This window comes from Orbicella faveolata, unplaced genomic scaffold (assembly GCF_042242905.1).
Source record: "Orbicella faveolata isolate gen_17 unplaced genomic scaffold, um_ofav_v1 contig_34, whole genome shotgun sequence".
NCBI classification, from domain to species: domain Eukaryota; kingdom Metazoa; phylum Cnidaria; class Anthozoa; order Scleractinia; family Merulinidae; genus Orbicella; species Orbicella faveolata.
This window is the reverse complement of record NW_028301563.1, coordinates 20685558-20704334: the sequence shown is the minus strand read 5'-3', so window position 1 is coordinate 20704334 and position 18777 is coordinate 20685558. Positions and strand designations below refer to the sequence as shown.

At 42.5% G+C, this 18777-nt stretch overlaps 2 protein-coding genes across 2 annotated transcripts; both read left to right on the top strand.

The window, feature by feature from the left end:
* The first annotated feature begins 57 nt into the window (after positions 1–57).
* Positions 58–18472, top strand: LOC110055845 (uncharacterized). The gene is made up of 10 exons (XM_089299019.1): positions 58–348; positions 752–803; positions 8688–8858; positions 9548–9814; positions 10310–10582; positions 11330–11605; positions 14148–14318; positions 14644–14820; positions 15530–15766; positions 16606–18472. The coding sequence occupies exons 1-10, from the start codon at positions 58–60 to the stop codon at positions 16935–16937; spliced, it is 2247 nt and encodes a 748-aa protein (XP_089155145.1). The 3' UTR covers positions 16938–18472.
* On the top strand, positions 2000–7795 carry LOC149105239 (uncharacterized). Its single transcript, XM_089299009.1, has one exon. It carries the CDS (start codon positions 2010–2012, stop codon positions 7326–7328), a length of 5319 nt encoding a protein of 1772 aa, XP_089155135.1. The 5' UTR covers positions 2000–2009; the 3' UTR covers positions 7329–7795.
* Positions 18473–18777: the final 305 nt, after the last annotated feature.

Here is an 18777-nt window from a genome sequence, read left to right as displayed (position 1 = left end):
TTTTACTCTAGCCCCAGAACACTGAACGTTCAGTTTAATCAGCGAACACTTTCAACGATGGAGACGGTAAAACCTCGAGGTAACAGTTCCCTGACTGTTGCCGTGGTTGTGAATATTTTATTCAGTCTTGTTTCCATCGGATGCCTCATTTATAAAGTAAGAGTATTAGAAGAGCAAGTTTCTCAGTGTAAGAGTGGCTCGTTGAGAGAATATCAACCTGAATCCGGGGAATACCGAGATGAAACTTACCGACGAAAAAGGTCTGTTGAATCCCTCGGAAGATCGAAAAGCTGCAGCAGTTGCCACAATGCTTGTGTCCAATTATTTGGACTGGGAGCCTCTGCAAAGGTACACCTATCTGAAAATATATCATATGATTGAATGCATTTAATTTTTAATCATTTTATCTAATCTGATAGTGTAAAGACTAAACCGTTAACTCCAGGTGAACAAATCTTATCATGCTATAACACTAGACAGTATTTGCAGTCTGATCAGTTGTCATAGTTGCAGGGTTAACTTCAGTGGAGTTGTGAGTCTGTTCGCCCGAGAGAGTATGATTTCATCACTCAGTCGAGAACTAAAAAAAACATTAAATAGTCGATCAATTTAGTGGGAACATGCCCGGTAAATGACCAATCATATGCCAAATTACTTTCTTCCAGATAGAAAATAATTTAAGCCTTCCCCGTTTAAGACGTACTTCAGTTTTTGCTCTAGATTTCTTCATATTACTGTTTTCCTTATCTAGGTCACAACGAAGATTATCAATGGTACAGATCAAGACGTCATCTGTATGAGAGGTGAGTCGGGACACTATCACGACCATTTTGTTCCATTTGAGAACGAAACAGTGCTAAAATGTTTGCAAAGCACAGGCGGCCCAAGCTTTCAATGTTATCCTTTTTTTTTTTTCCTTTTTATGCGAACGTTCAGGCTAACGTGACATATGGCATGTACTATTACATAACGACCGAATTTGACCACGCGAAACATGACTCTTGCCTTGCAGCATATGGCGGTGTTGTGTTACAACGGTTTGAATTTATAAAGGTTTGTATGGGAATGCAACGGCTTTGCTTGAAAAGCCAATTATTCTTATATTTTGTGAATAAAATCTACTTACCCTGTTGCTGTGTTGTATTCTTTGTTGTTTGCCAGCTCCTCGGGCCGATCTAACGCGATTTCGGCGAGTTATCGTTCTGTGGGTTTCCACTACTAAAAGAAAGACAAGGCCGGACACTGATTTCCGGAGTGCCCGCCGCTCCAGGCGAATAAATCCACTGAAAATAACCCTGCCGGCTCAATTCCTCCGTAGAATCGAAGAAAAGATGTTGAAGTTCCATGTCAGTTCACTCGCTACGCGATTCCGTCCACAACGCCTTTGCTACGAAACATTTATTTCGAGATTGCTTCGCTTGCAAATTCGAAAACAGCCGCGTCACAAAAGTTAGGACACTTTTGCGGTTCGCATAGTACGTTGGGTCACTATTGTTCCGTTAATATATGAACAATTAGCATTTGATTGACGTTTGATTTCCTAAATATCTTTTGATTGACATTTAGCCGCGTAACCGATACGGTCAATTGACCTTTGAGCTTGGATAAGTTAGTTTTTTGTCCAGATATTTTCACTGTGAACACCTTCGTTGCTGACCTGTTTCGCTGACCCGTTTTCTGCTATTTTCAAATCTGTTTATCTGTTGCCTGACCTGGACAAACCGCAAAACAATCTGATTGGACATCGTCAAAGAAGTAAGTTTAGTACTGTAACTCAGGCTTAAAACAATGTAACTTAGGTTTGCGTTTATATTCCGATCGTCTGTTTGGTTTCTCAATGGAATTTTGTATTACCTCTTTAGATCGAATAATCTTGAATCCTGGAATAAATTATACGATTGGCGTAGCCCAATTAGATTGTCTGCTTGGTTTTTTACGGAACCATTTCATTCGATTTCTTGGCTGGATGAAGAAAACCCCTGCGCTGATCCACAGAAACGCACTCGGTCATGGATGAAGCGGCGGTAAAACAAGCCAAGACCGACCGACGTACTGCCAAATCGAACCTTACACGAGTTGGAAAAGCGTTGGTACATGCAGTTGAGTACAAAAGGCCTCCGAATGAGGTAAGACAAGCCATAATTAAGCTTCAGGGAGCGTATGAGAACTTAGTGGCTAAACATGAGGATTATGCCAAGCACATCGAAGATGATGAAGCGTATGAAACTCAAGAAAAATGGCTCTCTGAATGCCAAGAAATTTTCATGAGGCTAGAAGTAGACGCGAAAATGTTCATTGAAAGTGTTGAGCAGTGTGGTTCGAAAGATTTAGCTGAGAATGGTGATTTAAGTAAAGGAAAGGAGAGCGCTTTAACCGATGAAGTACCGGGTAATGAAGGAATTCCAAACATGCAGCCTCCAACACCTAGCCACACCCCTGGAATGACAAATATTCAACCAATTAGCCAAACACCCCCAGAAATTAACGCCGGAAAAGTTGAAGGCACTTCAGATAAAGAAATTAACAGTGTTCAAAAGGCCGATGACAAGCAAAATCCCGCAATAAACAAAGAAACCACTAGTGATAAAGGTCAAGCTGGCGCGTGCACGTTTAAGCTCGAAAAACCAAAACTACCTGTTTTCGCTGGGAATGTAAGAGATTATGCAATTTTCCGCTCTGACTTCAAACACTCAATAGAAGCAAAATACACAAAGAGAGATGCAATAACGCTCCTGCGTACATGCCTGAGAGATAAGCCGCTAGAACTGATCAAAGGTATCGGAAGTGATTATGACGCCGCCTGGGAATATCTGGACTCGATCTATGGCGACCCGAGATTTGTGTCAGACACTGTGACCCAGGATATTGTCCAATTTAAAGCCTTGCAGGAAGGGGAAGATGCGCGATTTTGCGACCTGGTACATCTAGTCAAGAGATGTTATAATACCCTGAAAGAAGTTGGTCTCCCTAGTGATATGGACAACAGCCATATGCTTTCCATTATCGAACAAAAGATGTGCTCTGACGACAGAAAGGTCTGGGCGAGAGATCTGGAGAGAGAAAAGAAGCCTGCTACCCTGGAAGCGTTGATGAACTGGATGAACGTGGAAATGAAGTCACGAATGCGTGCCACAGCTCCTATCAGAGTGGGCTCATCTGGAAGACGCCACGTGAATCACTACATATCTAATGACGGCAAACCTGTCTGGCACAAATGTTGGCTGTGCAAAACTTCATCCCACTGGCCCGATCAATGCACGAAGTTTACAGCTCTCAGCATTGATGACCGTATCGCAACTGCAAAGGCAAATCATCTGTGCTTCAGCTGTTTGAAGAGGGCCGGAAGGGGACACACTGTAGATAACTGCAGGCGTAAACAACAGTGCGCAAAGCTGGAGAATGGAATGCGGTGTCCACAACATCACCATCAGCTGCTTCATAAGAGCAATACTGTGAAGATTAGCGTCGCTACATCAGTCAATACGAAAGAAGCTATTCTCCCTGTACTCTCCGCAAACATCGGCAGCGCTAACGGCCTATTTAAATGTGGAAATGTTCTTCTTGACTCTGGCGCTCAAGTAAGCCTTATTCGTCAGGATACCGCAGAAACTCTCGGCTTGAAGGGAAAGGATGTTTCCATAACAATTACTAAAGTTGGCGGGGAGGAAGAGTCAATGAAAACCAAAGAATACAAAATTCAGCTAACCTGCATAGACACCGGCAAGCGTTTTACCGTTAAAGCAATCGGCATTCAGAGCATCAGTGATGAAATCCCAACAGTGAAAACTTCGCACTTACCGGAGCTTCTTGGCCTGCCTAACACGAGATTTCGCCGCGGCAAGGGACATGTGGACCTGCTAATCGGTATTGATCACGCACATATGCATGCTGGTGAAACGAGACAAGTGGACCATCTACTAGCTCGCAAGTCGCCACTTGGATGGGTAGTTTTTGGAGGAAAACCAGAGCAGATCTGTGACATAACCAGCATATTACACGTCAAGTACGCCTCACCAATAGACTTAACTGACTTCTGGACAACAGAGACTATGGGTGTGGCCGTGAAACCCTGTGTCTGCGATGCAGACAAACTGTCTGAAACAGAAAGAGAAGAAGCTAAGCTAATAGAGGAAACATGTATCAAAGTTGGAAGTCAATGGATGATTCCATACCCCTGGAGAAAGGACCCCACCCTGCTCCCAGACAACAAAGATTTGGCAATGAAACGCCTAGAGTCAACAGAACGACGCCTGAAAAGAAATCCTGAACAAGTCGAAGCCTACTGCAAACAGATGGAAGAAATGGAAAGCATGAAGTTTGCGCGAAAGCTGTCCAAGGAAGAACAAAACGCGTATCAAGGACCTGTTCACTACATTCCTCATCACGCCGTGCTGAGGCCAGACAAGAAGAGCACTCCAGTTCGAATTGTTTTCAATTCATCTTCTGTATTTCAAGGACATACTCTGAATGATTACTGGAAGAAAGGTCCCGATCTTTTAAACGGCATATTTGGAGTTGTCTTACGATTCAGAGAGAAGAAAGTCGCAGTTATGGGAGACATCTCCAAGATGTATCATAGGATCCTAATTCCCGAGAGGGATCAACATGTGCATCGCTTTCTATGGAGAAACATGGAAACGGACAGAGATCCTGACATCTACCTCAAAACTGTTCTCACATTTGGGGACAAGCCTGCACCCGCTATGGCGCAAATAGCCCTGAGGAAAACAGCTCAAGAGAACAAGGTAGACTACCCAGAAGTAGCTGAAGTCCTCACAAACAACGTGTACATGGATGACATCTGCGATTCTGTAGACACAGTACATGAAGCCCGAAAATTAACGACAGATATTGACAAGGTCTTGAAGACTGGAGGATTCAAAGTTAAAGGATGGATTTCCAACGAGATGCTTGAAGAGAAAGAAAACAGTGACACAGAGAAGGAGATGAATCTATTTCAAGGAAACGAGGAGAAAGTCCTGGGAACCCTGTGGAACTTTCGAACAGACGAGTTCTACTTCCGAGTGAGGACAGAGTTGCTAAAGCTAGACGACAGACCAAACCCTGTGCCTTTGAAGATGACGAAGAGAATGATCTTAAGCCAGGTGGCTCGAATTTACGATCCGATTGGATTCGCTGCAGCATTCATAATCAGGGCGAAGATAGGGCTGCAAAAACTGTGGCAGTTGGGATTAGACTGGGACGATGAGGTACCAGTCGCAGTTCAGGATCAGTGGATCTCTTTGTTCAAAGAAATGAAAGAGTTGGACAATGTGTCCTTCGAAAGATGTTTAACTGCAGACAAAGCCGTGGATCCGCCAATGCTGTGTGTTTTCGCTGACGCATCGCAAGACGCATTCGGAGCATGCGCCTACGTACGCCAAAGAAAGGATGACACTTACTCAGTCAAGTTCATCGCAGCGAAGTCCCGAGTAGCACCGCTGAAACAGCTCACGATCCCGCGCTTGGAGCTACAGGCAGCCGTTCTCGCAACCCGCATAGCCAAAACCATTCAGGAGGAAACTAGGGTACAGTTTCAAGATGTTAAGTTCTTCACCGACAGCACTATCACCTTGGCCTGGATTCAAAGTCCGTCTCGCAGCTTCAAACCGTTCGTATCCTCCAGAGTGGGAGAAATACAGAGTAACTCAGATCCAAGCCAGTGGAAGCACATCCCCAGTGAGGATAATGTAGCTGACGACCTGTCACGAGGGATCTCTGTTGATGAACTGCAGGGCAGATGGATGAATGGCCCGGAGTTCTTGTACTTACCAGAAAGTCGGTGGCCGATTAAGATCGCTTCGCCAGGCTCAGATGAAGACATGGAACGTCGACAAGCACGGATACTGACCGCAGCTGCAACGCAGAAAGCTAAAGATGCAATCGATCCGTCCAAGTTCTCCAGCTGGAGAAAACTAATCCGCGTGACGGCACGTATACGCAGACTAGCGGTGAAAATACGACTGAGAAAATACGATCAAGACGGAAAGGAAGGACCGCTGGCCCCTGAAGAGCTTCAGCAAGCAGAGATTTACTGGATAAAGCAAGCACAGTCAACCTTGCACAGCCGCCTAGAAAGAGGTGATTTCAAATCTCTCAGCCCGTTCAAAGATGAAAACGGAGTAATAAGAGTTGGAGGAAGAGTGGACGAAGCTATCGTGTCATATGAGACAAGACACCCCGCCCTTCTTCCAAGTGACCACTGGATCTCTTTGCTGGTAACAAGACACGCCCATCAGCACGGACACACCGGGGTGGCAGCTACGACAGGCAAGACCAGGAGAAAGTTTTGGATCTTGAAGGCGAACAAGTTAAGCAAATCTGTGAAATTCAAGTGTGTATTCTGCCGTGAATTGGCACACAAGGCTGAAACGCAACTTATGGCAGACCTCCCTGTTCTCCGCTTAGCACCAAACACGCCTCCGTTCCACTATACCGCCTGCGATTACTTTGGTCCTTACAGCGTAAGAATCGGGAGAAACAAGACGGCTAAGCACTATGGCGTCATCTTTACCTGTTTAAACACAAGAGCTGTCCATCTGGAATTAGCAGTTGACCTAACTACAATGGAGTTTATGCACGTCCTAAGAAGATTCTTTTCAATCAGAGGCTACCCGGCAGTAATGCTAAGCGATAACGGTTCACAGATGGTTGGTGCTGCTAACGAACTGAGAGAGATGGTGGAAGGTCTAGATGCCAATCAATTACGTGAGTTCTGCGGGGAAAAGAAAATTCAGTGGATCTTCACTACACCAGCTGCGCCACACCAAAATGGATGTGCAGAAGCCCTTGTAAAGAGCTGTAAAAAATCACTTAAGATAGCAATTGGCGAGCAGCTTCTAACGCCTTTTGAGCTGTACACCTGTCTTTTAGAAGTTGCAAACTTAGTGAATCAACGCCCCATCGGTCGCATTCCCACTGATCCAGATGACGGAGCCTACCTGTGTCCGAACGACATGCTCCTTGGAAGAGCAACACCAGAAGTACCACAAGGTCCGTTCAAAGACACAAGAAACCCACACAGACGAGTGGAGTTCGTGCAAAAAATTGTCGACTCGTTCTGGAAGCGTTGGACTAGGGACGTATTTCCTGTCCTAGTACCGAGAAAGAAGTGGCACGTGGAGAAGCGAAACGTACAAGTTAATGACATAGTAACAGTGGCTGAGCAAAATGCAGTAAGAGGCAAGTGGGCAGTGGGCCGAATAATCGAAGTTTATCCTGGACCAGATGGACGAGTTCGTAATGTTAAAGTCAGAACAGCCACAGGAGAGTACAGCCGTCCAGTTACAAAGATTGCAGTCATTCACCCTGTAGAAGGTGACGACTGAACGAACAGCTGATAAGATAAGGACTACGCCCTTATCGGGGCGGAGAATGTTCCGTTAATATATGAACAATTAGCATTTGATTGACGTTTGATTTCCTAAATATCTTTTGATTGACATTTAGCCGCGTAACCGATACGGTCAATTGACCTTTGAGCTTGGATAAGTTAGTTTTTTGTCCAGATATTTTCACTGTGAACACCTTCGTTGCTGACCTGTTTCGCTGACCCGTTTTCTGCTATTTTCAAATCTGTTTATCTGTTGCCTGACCTGGACAAACCGCAAAACAATCTGATTGGACATCGTCAAAGAAGTAAGTTTAGTACTGTAACTCAGGCTTAAAACAATGTAACTTAGGTTTGCGTTTATATTCCGATCGTCTGTTTGGTTTCTCAATGGAATTTTGTATTACCTCTTTAGATCGAATAATCTTGAATCCTGGAATAAATTATACGATTGGCGTAGCCCAATTAGATTGTCTGCTTGGTTTTTTACGGAACCAACTATAATTAGCCCGACCGGGGGTAGTCAGCAACGATTTGTCAACACGCAAACCAAAATGCTCCCCGGGTACCCTCGTGATTTATTTGACAAACCCACCAAGATTTTGATTGGTCGATGGTAACAAGTATTATTATTATTATTTCTTTTAGTAGTGGAAACCCACAGAACGATAACTCGCCGAAATCGCGTTAGATCGGCCCGAGGAGCTGGCAAACAACAAAGAATACAACACAGCAACAGGGTAAGTAGATTTTATTCACAAAATATAAGAATAATTGGCTTTTCAAGCAAAGCCGTTGCATTCCCATACAAACCTTTATAAATTCAAACCGTTGTAACACAACACCGCCATATGCTGCAAGGCGAGAGTCATGTTTCGCGTGGTCAAATTCCGCGGTCGTTATGTAATAGTACATGCCATATGTCACGTTAGCCTGAACGTTCGCATAAAAAGGAAAAAAAAAGGATAACATTGAGAGCTTGGGCAGCCTGTGTGCAAAGTAACTCCGCTTGTACACGGAATGCTTCTTAAACAATAAGACAAAGATATTAAGTGACTCCTTGAAGGGAGACCAAATAGCGATGACTGTTTTACCGATTTTTCTAAGACATGACGACATGCAGAATTTGAAGAAGTCTTCCAGACTTTTTGAATTTCAAATCATAACCATAAACACGACTAACTCTTCCTTTTATAGCTTCAGGTCTTTTCATGCAACATCACGTGGTAACAAACACTTGCAACCAGATTGATAGGTACTGATTGGGGGGGAGGGGGGCTGGGTACAGTGTGCTTACATACACAAATTGATAACGATACCATACCGCTGGCTGATCGCTCGGTTGTTCTGGTTTAAGGTGCTCGTGGGCCCCAGGGTCCGGAAGGCCTTCGGGGGCGGCGTGGTCGCCCAGGGTACATAGGAAAATCAGGTAAGAGGGGTCCCCCCGGAGAGAGGGGCCGGCAAGGACCGCGCGGCAGGCCTGGAAAAGCTTTGGCCGGGAACACGTCAAAGCTGATCGAAGATATAGGTAAGACTTGATTGTTTTACTGTCTGCACAGGTACTACGCTTTTCGATTGGATTGCGACATTACTCCTGCGTACTTTAAATGATGCGCTTTCCACTTAATGTCCTCTCGTAGCATCATGTAAGTGACCTGGAGCATCCTTGCAGGTGCACCTTTAGAAGTACAGTTCTGTTCGATTGTCCAATTCGGGGACTCGGGTTTTGCTGTGTCTTAAATATATAAGAGAGTCAATGACTGATCTTCAGCAATGTAGCAAAAAGCGCATTTTCAAATTGTCTCGTAGAAAAAAAGAATACGCGTTTAGAAAGATCGGTCTGCTAAACGATCTTAAACGTGGAAGAGCCAGAAAGGGGAAACTATTAGAATTTTATGCTAGATGTGTTTATTCTTCGTATTTTGTAGTAATAGCCTTTGTTGTTTGTTAGCATGCGTGGAGAGCGACTTTTGGGCCTTTTATTACTGTAGCACTGGACATTAGTTAGTAAGCAACTCGACTGAAACCCATAATAGCTTTCGGCACTGTCGCACACGCTTTTCCGCTTCTTTAGGACAACCTGTACGCTTCTGTAGGGCAGTGGTCGTTGTTAATTTACACCACTGTAATGAAAGAACCCTCCAGTCATATTACAAAGACAAGGCTAGTAAAAGTCCTGCCAAGTCAATCTCCTTTCTTCCATTATCTACACTCTAGATATTCCAAAGATCAGAAAGGGGTTTCCATCCAGCTTTACGACAAAAGAAGGAAGCAATGTCTCCTTTCCCTGTTCCTCCAGGGGCTACCCTAAGCCAGAGATCACGTGGTACAAGAACGATCAAAAGCTTGACAATAGCCTCTATAACGCAATGACAGGAGTGTTGACATTTCCCGGTATTCAATTCGGTGATCGAGGCTTGTACAGATGCGAGGCCAGGAACTTTTTGGGTTTCGACTCTACCACTGTCAAAATTGTAGTTGAAGGTAAAAAAGACTAATTTTGAATAAAAATGAATTGTTCTTTACGTAGTTAATGTTGTTAAAATCAAATAATTTTTTTCACAAAAAAGTCCAAATTAACAAGAATTCTTAAGAAGAATTATGAATTGTCCCAGTATTAAAACGTCTAACCTTGTGTGTAAAGTTGTACTCTTGGAAAATTGATTGTGTCATTTAAAGTGGATTAGAGCGGTTTTCAATTGAGTGTCGAAAGTAATCGGGCAATTAATTTGGTTTTGGTTTTGGTGTTGATACTGCCGAAATTAGCTGAGTTGTCTAATTACTAAGTAATTGGTTTGGTTTTAGTTTTACGAGTCTCAATTGAAAACCGCTCTATTAGAAAAAAAAAGCTTTCTTTTTTCACACATAACGTCAACATTTTCTCGGTCTGGACAATACTCTCATCGACAAGTAAAGACTGCTAAATTGTTGAACTTTTGACTGATTTCTGCTTCAAAACGACTTTATTATTTCTCACAGTCCCTCCGAGATTCGTTGCAGCGCCTGAGATCTACCACAAGGGGTACGAAACCTGGGAGACGACTTTGACGTGCAAAATCTTCGCTTATCCCCCGCCAAAGATAGAATGGACTCGGTCATTCCAACCATTACCTGTTGACCGTCACGTGGTGACTGGAAAAGATTTGGTGATCAAGGATACTCGGCGAGAAGACAAAGGACCTTACATGTGTCGGGGAGAAAACCATTTGGGCCATGTCTATGCACTGATCGTGCTTGTCGTAAACCCTGTTCGTAAGTGGAGAAAGTGTTAAGGACCGTATTTGACTGTTTTTAAACAAGTTGTTTTTATTTAGACTTGGCATTCCCTGAATTTTATATAATTGATTTCCAAACCTCTTTATGTGAGCTCTAGACGGTTAGATGGAATATATTGCCTAATCAAGTGCAAAATCAAACCACAATGTCATGTCATACTTCACGTGAGAGGCAACGAGAACAATTTGTTCAGTCTCGGTTGTCAGTCCAAATGCCATGACCTGAGACCGAATATTTTTTCCGTAAGGCACTCCAACACAGTCTGTGCGCCGGCAAATGAGAGTTTTGATTTCCTTATTCCCAAGCATGTGATACTAAAGTAGTATTTTTCAGTTTTAAAATCAACCAAAAGCTAAGAGTGAATACTTAATTTGTTTGAAAATGAAAAATAAATGCTAGGAAACGACGTTTCGATGTAATCTTGACATCCTTATCAAGATAGAAATATTACGGTTGATGTTGCGTATCTACATCTTTGTTTGACAGCTCTCTGTGTGTCAGCACTTGTAAAGCCTAACGTTTATTCTAAACTATTATGAAACTAGTCACATCTGGCCTGGGTATAGATAAACACAGCATTAATTGCGTGATATATAATGATTTCAAAATAACACGTTGTTTCTTAGCGTTCAATTTCGTTTGAAATGCATTACCAAAGTTTCATTCATTGCAGACTTTTTTCTCAGTTTTATTTCTTTTTCGTTATGATCACCTCAATATCAGTTGCTCCTGTTATTACCACTGCACCACCTTCTGTCGTCACGGTAACAAAGGCGAATGACAAAGTTACACTACAGTGTGCTGCCCGGGGGTCCCCCGTGCCCAATCTGGAGTGGAGAAAGAATGGAATGGTGGTTTCTACCAACACAACCACAAAGACTGCTGATGAAGTCAAGGGAGAGCTTATTATTCCAAGCTTCAGTCCCTCTGATCAAGGCGTGTACAAGTGTTTCTTTAGAAACTACGAGAACGGTACGGCAGAGATTGCTGCCACTGCAGGTACACAAGCAACGCAATATATCTAGCTTGTCAAAGGTGCTGTAAAATAATAATGCGCATGTGCAGCTTTTTGATAACAAAGAGGTTTTTCAACTCGTTTCTTGAGGCTGCGTCCCCCTTGATCAGCGGTCGGGGAACTTGGACTCGGGGATCAAACACATAACTTGAAATCGGCGTTAGGCACACTGCAATGAACCATATTGACATCAATGATATTAAACCAAGTTTTCAAAAATAGTCAGTGAAAGAGAACTGGAAGTTTAATGTAATACATATCAATCTTCTGCACTATTAAGAGGCCCTGCGCCTAAGAAACAACCGATGATTTCCGGCTAAAAAATAAAATCGGCCGATTTTTATCTCCCAAGTAGAGGTTACCGAATACTATTTAAAAATGAATTTCTTTTGTTTCAGTTTCGCTTTAAACCAAAAATATCGAGCCGCAAACTTTTTCCGTCTGATAGCAGCAAAATCAGGCCGAAAATAAGGTCCCGCAAAATACTGTTCAGAAATTACTATCGCGACGCAAAATAATGAGAAAACTACCCAGTGTTGAAGAAAAAGGCCTTTTAATGCAATATCATTGGATAAACATCAAAAGACTGCCGAAGCGATTAAAAAATAAAGTTTCAAATGCTGCATACTAAATTAGATGGAGCGTTGGAGCTGATTTTAAAATAATTATTTCTCAAAAGTTCAACGCTTTTGAAAGCAATCACAGTGATGAATTAGACATTGAAGGGATACACATCACGTCTCTGGAAAAACATTTTTCGGCCAAAGTATATTGACCTTGTACAAAGCGTTCAAAGTTACCGTGTTTACCGTTATCCTGCTACTTCGGCGAAACACTTCTCTTTTGCCAATACGACCGTGGATAGCGTGTGAAACGCCACTTTAAACCTTGCTAGGCATTCAAAGACCATCCTGAGTAGAAGGACGTAGAATTGAAAGAGACGGGAAGATGAAAAATACGCAGAAAAAGAAAATAACTCGAAATTACCATCTGCTAACGAAAGTTGAATCTGGAAAATGTCGTCGCGTGACAGCGGCCATTGACGTCATTTGTACATATAGCGGCGGAATCCAAACGAATGCACAAATAGGGAAACAATTTTTCCCGGCCAGAAAACGTTTAGTGGAACATTGTTATGTTATTTTTCACAAATGATGGTCACTCAAAAAGAAAAACTTCCCCAACCGCCACACCGTTTTGGCCGCAGCGTGATCTGAGTTATGGGGTCACGACTAGATCCCCAGCCGCCGACCGCCCAAAGGACATTGCAGACTCGTTTTCCCACGCTCTTGCGACTTGACGTGACAAATGACGTCAATGGCCGCTGTCACACGACGTCATTTTCCAGATTCAACTTTCGTTAGCAGATGGTAATTTCGAGTTATTTTCTTTTTCTGCGTATTTTTCATCTTCCTTTCTCTTTCAATTCTACATCTTTCTACTCAGGATGGTCTTTGAATGCCTAGCAAGGTTTAAAGTGGAGTTTAACACGCTATCCACGGCCGTAATGGCAAAAGAGAAGTGTTTCGCCGAAGTAGCAGGATAACAGTAAACACGGTAACTTTGAACGCTTTGTACAAGGTCAATATACTTTGGCCGAAAAATGTCTGGCGGAGGTCTGGGTACGGGCGAGTCGTATATATCGTTTCTGAACACACCCACGAGACCGGCCACTATCCTATCTGGAATGAGGTCAAGTTTATTGATCGAGATCCTCACTGGTACACACGTAGGGTCAAGGAAGCTATTCACATAAGACTTCACCTTAACAACATCAACAGGGATAGTGGAATTGAAATTCCTGACGCATGGATACCCACGATCAAGAAACACAACAACAGGAGAACGGTACAACAGCGGACCACTGAGGGAACAGCTACTCGCCGGAACAATGGAACCATGGGAGGATCGAAATGCACCAATCACAGCCGACCTTTGTGATATAAATGATACCGTGCAATCAGTCGACCTTATCGCCCGAAACGTCGCGATCTACATCTCTAGTGACTACATCGTGAGACAAACGATAATACACTTTATTAAAGGCCTTTTTCTTCAACACTGTGTAGTTTTCTCATTATTTTGCGTTGCAATAGTAATTTCTGAAAAGTATTTTGTGGGACCTTATTTTCGGCCTGATTTTGCTGCTATCAGACGGAAAAAGGTTGCGGCTCGATATTTTTGGTTTAAAGCGAAACTGAAACAAAAGAAATTCATTTTTAAATAGTATTCGGTAACCTCTACTTGGGAGATAAAAATCGGCCGATTTTATTTTTTAGCCGGAAATCATCGGTTGTTTCTTAGGCGCAGGGCCTCTTAATAGCCGTGAACATTTCTGAGTAATTCTCATCTTTCTTATTTTTATAGTTTTATTCTCTCCGACTAATCCTAAGGGAACCTTTAGATTTTTATTCCCGATATAGGTACCAGTCTAGAACCATGGCACTCACAGGAAGACATTTGGACTGTATAAGATCTTCGACATTCTTGACTTACCAAGTTTGATGTTTGTTTAAAACTTGCCAGAACTTGTGGGATGTGGAGACCCTGGTGTTCCTGTGCACGGTTACAAGATTGGAAAGAATTACTGGGCAGGAGAGATGGTTATCTTCGCTTGTGACGCAGGATACCGCTTGGAGGGACCTACAAGCAGACTGTGCTTGGAAAATGGCAACTGGAGTAATGTTGTACCAGCATGTAAGAACTGAATTCTGTGATTATGTTAGTGCAAATTGACTCAGCTCCCTACACTAGCTCAGGTATCTACAAGCCTAGTAGTGGACAGTTGTTCCGTCCTTCTTTGGCTGGTCAGTACTGTGCAAAGCAAAGTGGATAATGGAATAGGTCCTTAAGATCAGTGAGCAAATGCACACAACTGGGAGTGGTGAATTTATTTTCACCTACATTATTTTTATATACCTCAGGTTTCCGTTTTACAAGTGCTGCTTAAATTCTTTGTATTGCATGTATTGAACCGGGAAGAGAGCCTTCGCATTATTTAAAGTTTGTTTTCTTTCTCCAGGTTATCGTATGTGCGACGAACCTGCTCCTCTTGAGAACGGTTACTGGATAGGAAATGAATTGTGGGAAGGCAAAAATGTCACGTACAGATGCAACAAAGGCTACTGGCTTCGAGGACCATTTGTCAGAGTTTGTAATGAAATTGGAAACTGGACTGAAGAAGAACCAACATGTGAAGGTAAGGAGGCATCCAAATACTCGGAAAATTAATTCACCCGCATAATTTATTATCTTTTATACCCTCCTATTGTGATGGACAGGCGATTTCAACTGTTATTGCTTCTGTTTCTCCTCGCCGTTTCTACACTCGCTCCAGACCTTTCGTTCGAATATTGACCGCGTCGCTCGCGTTCGCAAAAAATACGACTGTTTTGCAGTGTAATATATAGTTGAAAGACGGAAATGATTTTCTCAAGCTTATTGATAATTCATCAAGTTTAAACAAAGGAAATCATGACCCTGACGGTGTTTGAATATCTAATGTTAATTAGCATAGATTTTTCTGCTCAGTTTCGATTTCGATTTCGAAGTTTAGATTGAGAAGATTTATCAAACACTGCATGAGGACAGTGTTTTGCCAACATAAATACTCCGCTGCGCCTCCTATTTTCGACTCTCTTCTCGGTGTTTGGAACGTGGTCAAACACGGTCTTTCGAGCTTGATATATTACATGAATCTCGGCAAACTTCAAAGGTATCAAGCTTTGTGTTGAACGTCCACGACCGTGCACAATCGTTTGTTTTGCCGCTGATAAACTCTGCGTCCACTGTGTATCCGAAATGTTTCTGTTTAGTTGGTCAAACAGAGTAAACTCCGAGTCACTCTACACCTCATGCCATGCATACCTTTTTTTAACGCGCATGGTTTCATTCTTATTAACTGACAGGACCCGATTTTGAGCCGTCAGAAATCCTTCTTAACAAAACTGAATATTGGGAGCTTCTCAAAGGTTGGCTGGGTCCTGTGTCCACACTGCCCTCCAAGTGGCAACTGTGTTACAGAGCTACTGATCATGGCTGGAGTTCCAGTACGTTTCACTCCCAGTGTAATAGCTTGGGACCCACGGTGACATTTATTAGAGTGGGAGAATATATATTTGGAGGATACACTGACCGAGACTGGCGTAAGTACAATGTGATAGATAACCGGTAAACGAGTAACGGCTGTAAGGCTAAATATCAATCATCCTATAAGAAAGCAGTGTATATGAGGTGCAGGATAAAACACCAACGAGGCACAGAATCAGTTGGCTATCTCATAACTGTAGAATAGAGCGGCTTTCAAACGAGTGTCGTACAACCAAAACCAAAGAAATCACTCTAGCCAATCAAAAAGAACGCAGGCAATCAAGTGAATGAATAAATAATAATCTTTATTGAGGAAACTTTTTCACGTATATGTGGTTGTCGAAAAGGACCTCAAAGATTAATACTAATTAATAGAACTAAAAATATGAAATTTATAAAACACTTAAGTTAAAAAATTAAAAACCTGTCTCTTAAAAATATTTACATTAGTAGAGTCTCGTATTATCTGGCTGAGAGAATTAAAATCATTAACAGCGTGATAGGCAGTTCTTTGTTTTCCCCAATTCGTTCTAACGCAGGGGAGTCTAAGATTGACTTTATGTCTGGAAGTTATTTCACGTGGCTAACGGCAAAGCGCGGGAAAACGTGTGCGAGGGAGTCACGATTGGTGTTGGTTTTACTTCTTATTGGATAAAAAAGTGGCGCGAGTTTTTTTAAGCAAGTCGTATAGTGTTGCAAACCAATTACTTTTCGAGACTCAAATGAAATCCCCTCTAATGAAATAGTTACCTATAATTGTTAAATTAAACATTGCCTGGTGTCCGTTGTGTCACTTTGGTCATCCTTTGGAATCTTACGAGAAGTGGTTCGAGGTTACTTGACTTCACTCTTCAAATTTAGATCACCTTCCTAATTCAGAGCGTTTATGTTGTAGATTCTAGCAGTTCCTATTCAGACTCAACCGACAGCTTCATATTCTCATTTAAAAATCATTATGGACTGGGACCATTCAAGCTTCACGTTAAAGACTCCGACAACGCCATATATGGAAACAGCGGCTACGGTCCAACATTCGGCGGCGGACACGATATTTACATCGCCAATTCTGCAGGCTCCAACACGAATTCTTACAGCAACTTGGGCGAAACGTACGTCCAACTGGCGGGCTACAGGTATGGCTCTAGTGATACAAGAAGCGTGCTTGCAGGAAGTTATAAATTCCAGCCTCATGAAGTAGAAGTGTTTTATCAGACTCACAAGGACTGATATTACTGGGCCTCTTGTTGGACTTCCCTGAAATCCTTTGTTTCTGATACAGCTAAACAATTAAAGATATCAATTCATGGAACTTGGATCTAAAAACTAATTTCTAACATATAGCTAGCAAAGCCGCACAGTCAAATTCAGCGTAGAGGAATCTTTCAATGTTTCAGTAGCATAAGCGATTCAGTTCTTATCAAGCTACAAAAGTATCAGTTCTGAAAGTGAAAAGGCAAATATTACACTCAAAGAGCCAAAAGTTTTGCTAATTACTAAGTTTCAAAAGCTCTAAATGTTTGAAGTCAATTTGTGTCTGTGCAAAGTCGCATGTTAATAAGGAAAAACGTAAACTTTGACGTCGGCAAAGCTCACCCTTTACGTAAAAATGCACCATTTAACATTAAGACTACGAGCCCGAGTTTTCTACGGCCGCGCCTTCTTGACTATAGCTCTTAGAAAACGAGGGTAGCTTGGTAAAGTCTGCAGTGGAGCCAAGCGCTCATCAGGCCGGAGCTAATCCTGGTTTCTGTAGCATGAACGCCTAGAAGTATTTCTACTTTCACCGGCACGGCATGCTAGTCCATCGCAGGGTTACCCCAGCATTAAGTTCGCCAGATCCCATTTGTACACCTGGGTGGAGAGAGGCGCTGTGAGGGTAAAGTGTCTTGTTTCGCCGCGCCACCCAACACGGTGGGTGGCGCGGCGGCCTCATATATGGTTAGTGCGCTCGTCTCCGGATAGAGCAGTTCGGGTTCGAGCCCTGATCGGGGACACTGCGTTGTGTTCTTAGGCCGAGAAAACGAGGGCGAGTAGTCTAATTGTTAAGTATAAATTTACCATAGTCCAATTGCACAAAAAAATGTCAAGTAACTCGTCAGGAGTCCATGGCTCCTTACTCGTAGAAAAGAACTGTTTTATTGTGTTAAATCAGACAATTCAAAGGTAATGCGATGTCCACTGATGCGTGTAGAAAAAATCACGAGTGCAACTGTCTTCTTAAAGCCAATGAATCTCGAGCCCAGAGTCCCTTCCACTCGGTCAACCGCTGACCGAGTCGGAGAGACTCAGGGCTCGAGATTGACAGCCGATAGAAAACGGTAATAGAGCCAATCAAATTCACGGACTCACAATTGACCATGGCAAATTTATCGAGTTATTATGGTACACGCAAAAAGTTTGGAGAGCATAAAAAGAAGCGTAAGAGTTGGTTAAGGCGATAGTAGAAAGCAACCCCAGCTTCTGGAGTTAAAGTCAACTCTACCTTCAAGAAACTAGAATTCAGTACTCTCGATCAGTCATCGCCCCAAGCAACTCTTACGCCTCTTTTCAAACCTCCCACGTGTCATAACTTGATAATGAACGCTAAAGCATGGACCAGTTGTTGATTTAAGGTAACAACTGTCGAATCACCAGGCGTGGCCAAGCCAATTTATTAACAACAAGTAAGTGCATAAATTAACCATTTTCGTAATAAAATCGGATCACTGTAAACAGCTGAATATTCTATTGCTAAAATAAAGTTGTCCTTATGACTATTGGTATTCACATGTTTTGAGTTCATTATAACGTAGCTGCTCCTTTTTAAAATAATTTTGGTCAGTTGATAGATGCTACAATGTAATACACAAGCTTTCGTAAATCAGTGTCTTCAATTCCAATTCAATTCAATGCAATTCTTTTATTTTCACTATACAGGGCATTTTACATACAATTTATAGGTAAAGTACATGAAAATAGCAAAAAAAATTTTAAAATGTGAAAGACTCTACCCACAGTTCGGTGCTAATTTCCCCAGACAAATGGCTAAGGAACAAGGCATCAGCTACTTGCTTCTATAACTACAACA

Excerpts from the sequence above, each read along its gene's own strand:
- LOC149105239 (XM_089299009.1), top strand. The coding sequence starts at position 2,010 with ATGGATGAAGCGGCGGTAAAACAAGCCAAGACCGACCGACGTACTGCC.
- LOC110055845 (XM_089299019.1), top strand. The coding sequence starts at position 58 with ATGGAGACGGTAAAACCTCGAGGTAACAGTTCCCTGACTGTTGCCGTG. Across the intron at positions 804-8,687 it reads AGACGTCATCTGTATGAGAG|GTGCTCGTGGGCCCCAGGGT; the intron begins GTGAGTCGGGAC and ends TTCTGGTTTAAG. Across the intron at positions 11,606-14,147 it reads AGAGATTGCTGCCACTGCAG|AACTTGTGGGATGTGGAGAC; the intron begins GTACACAAGCAA and ends AAAACTTGCCAG.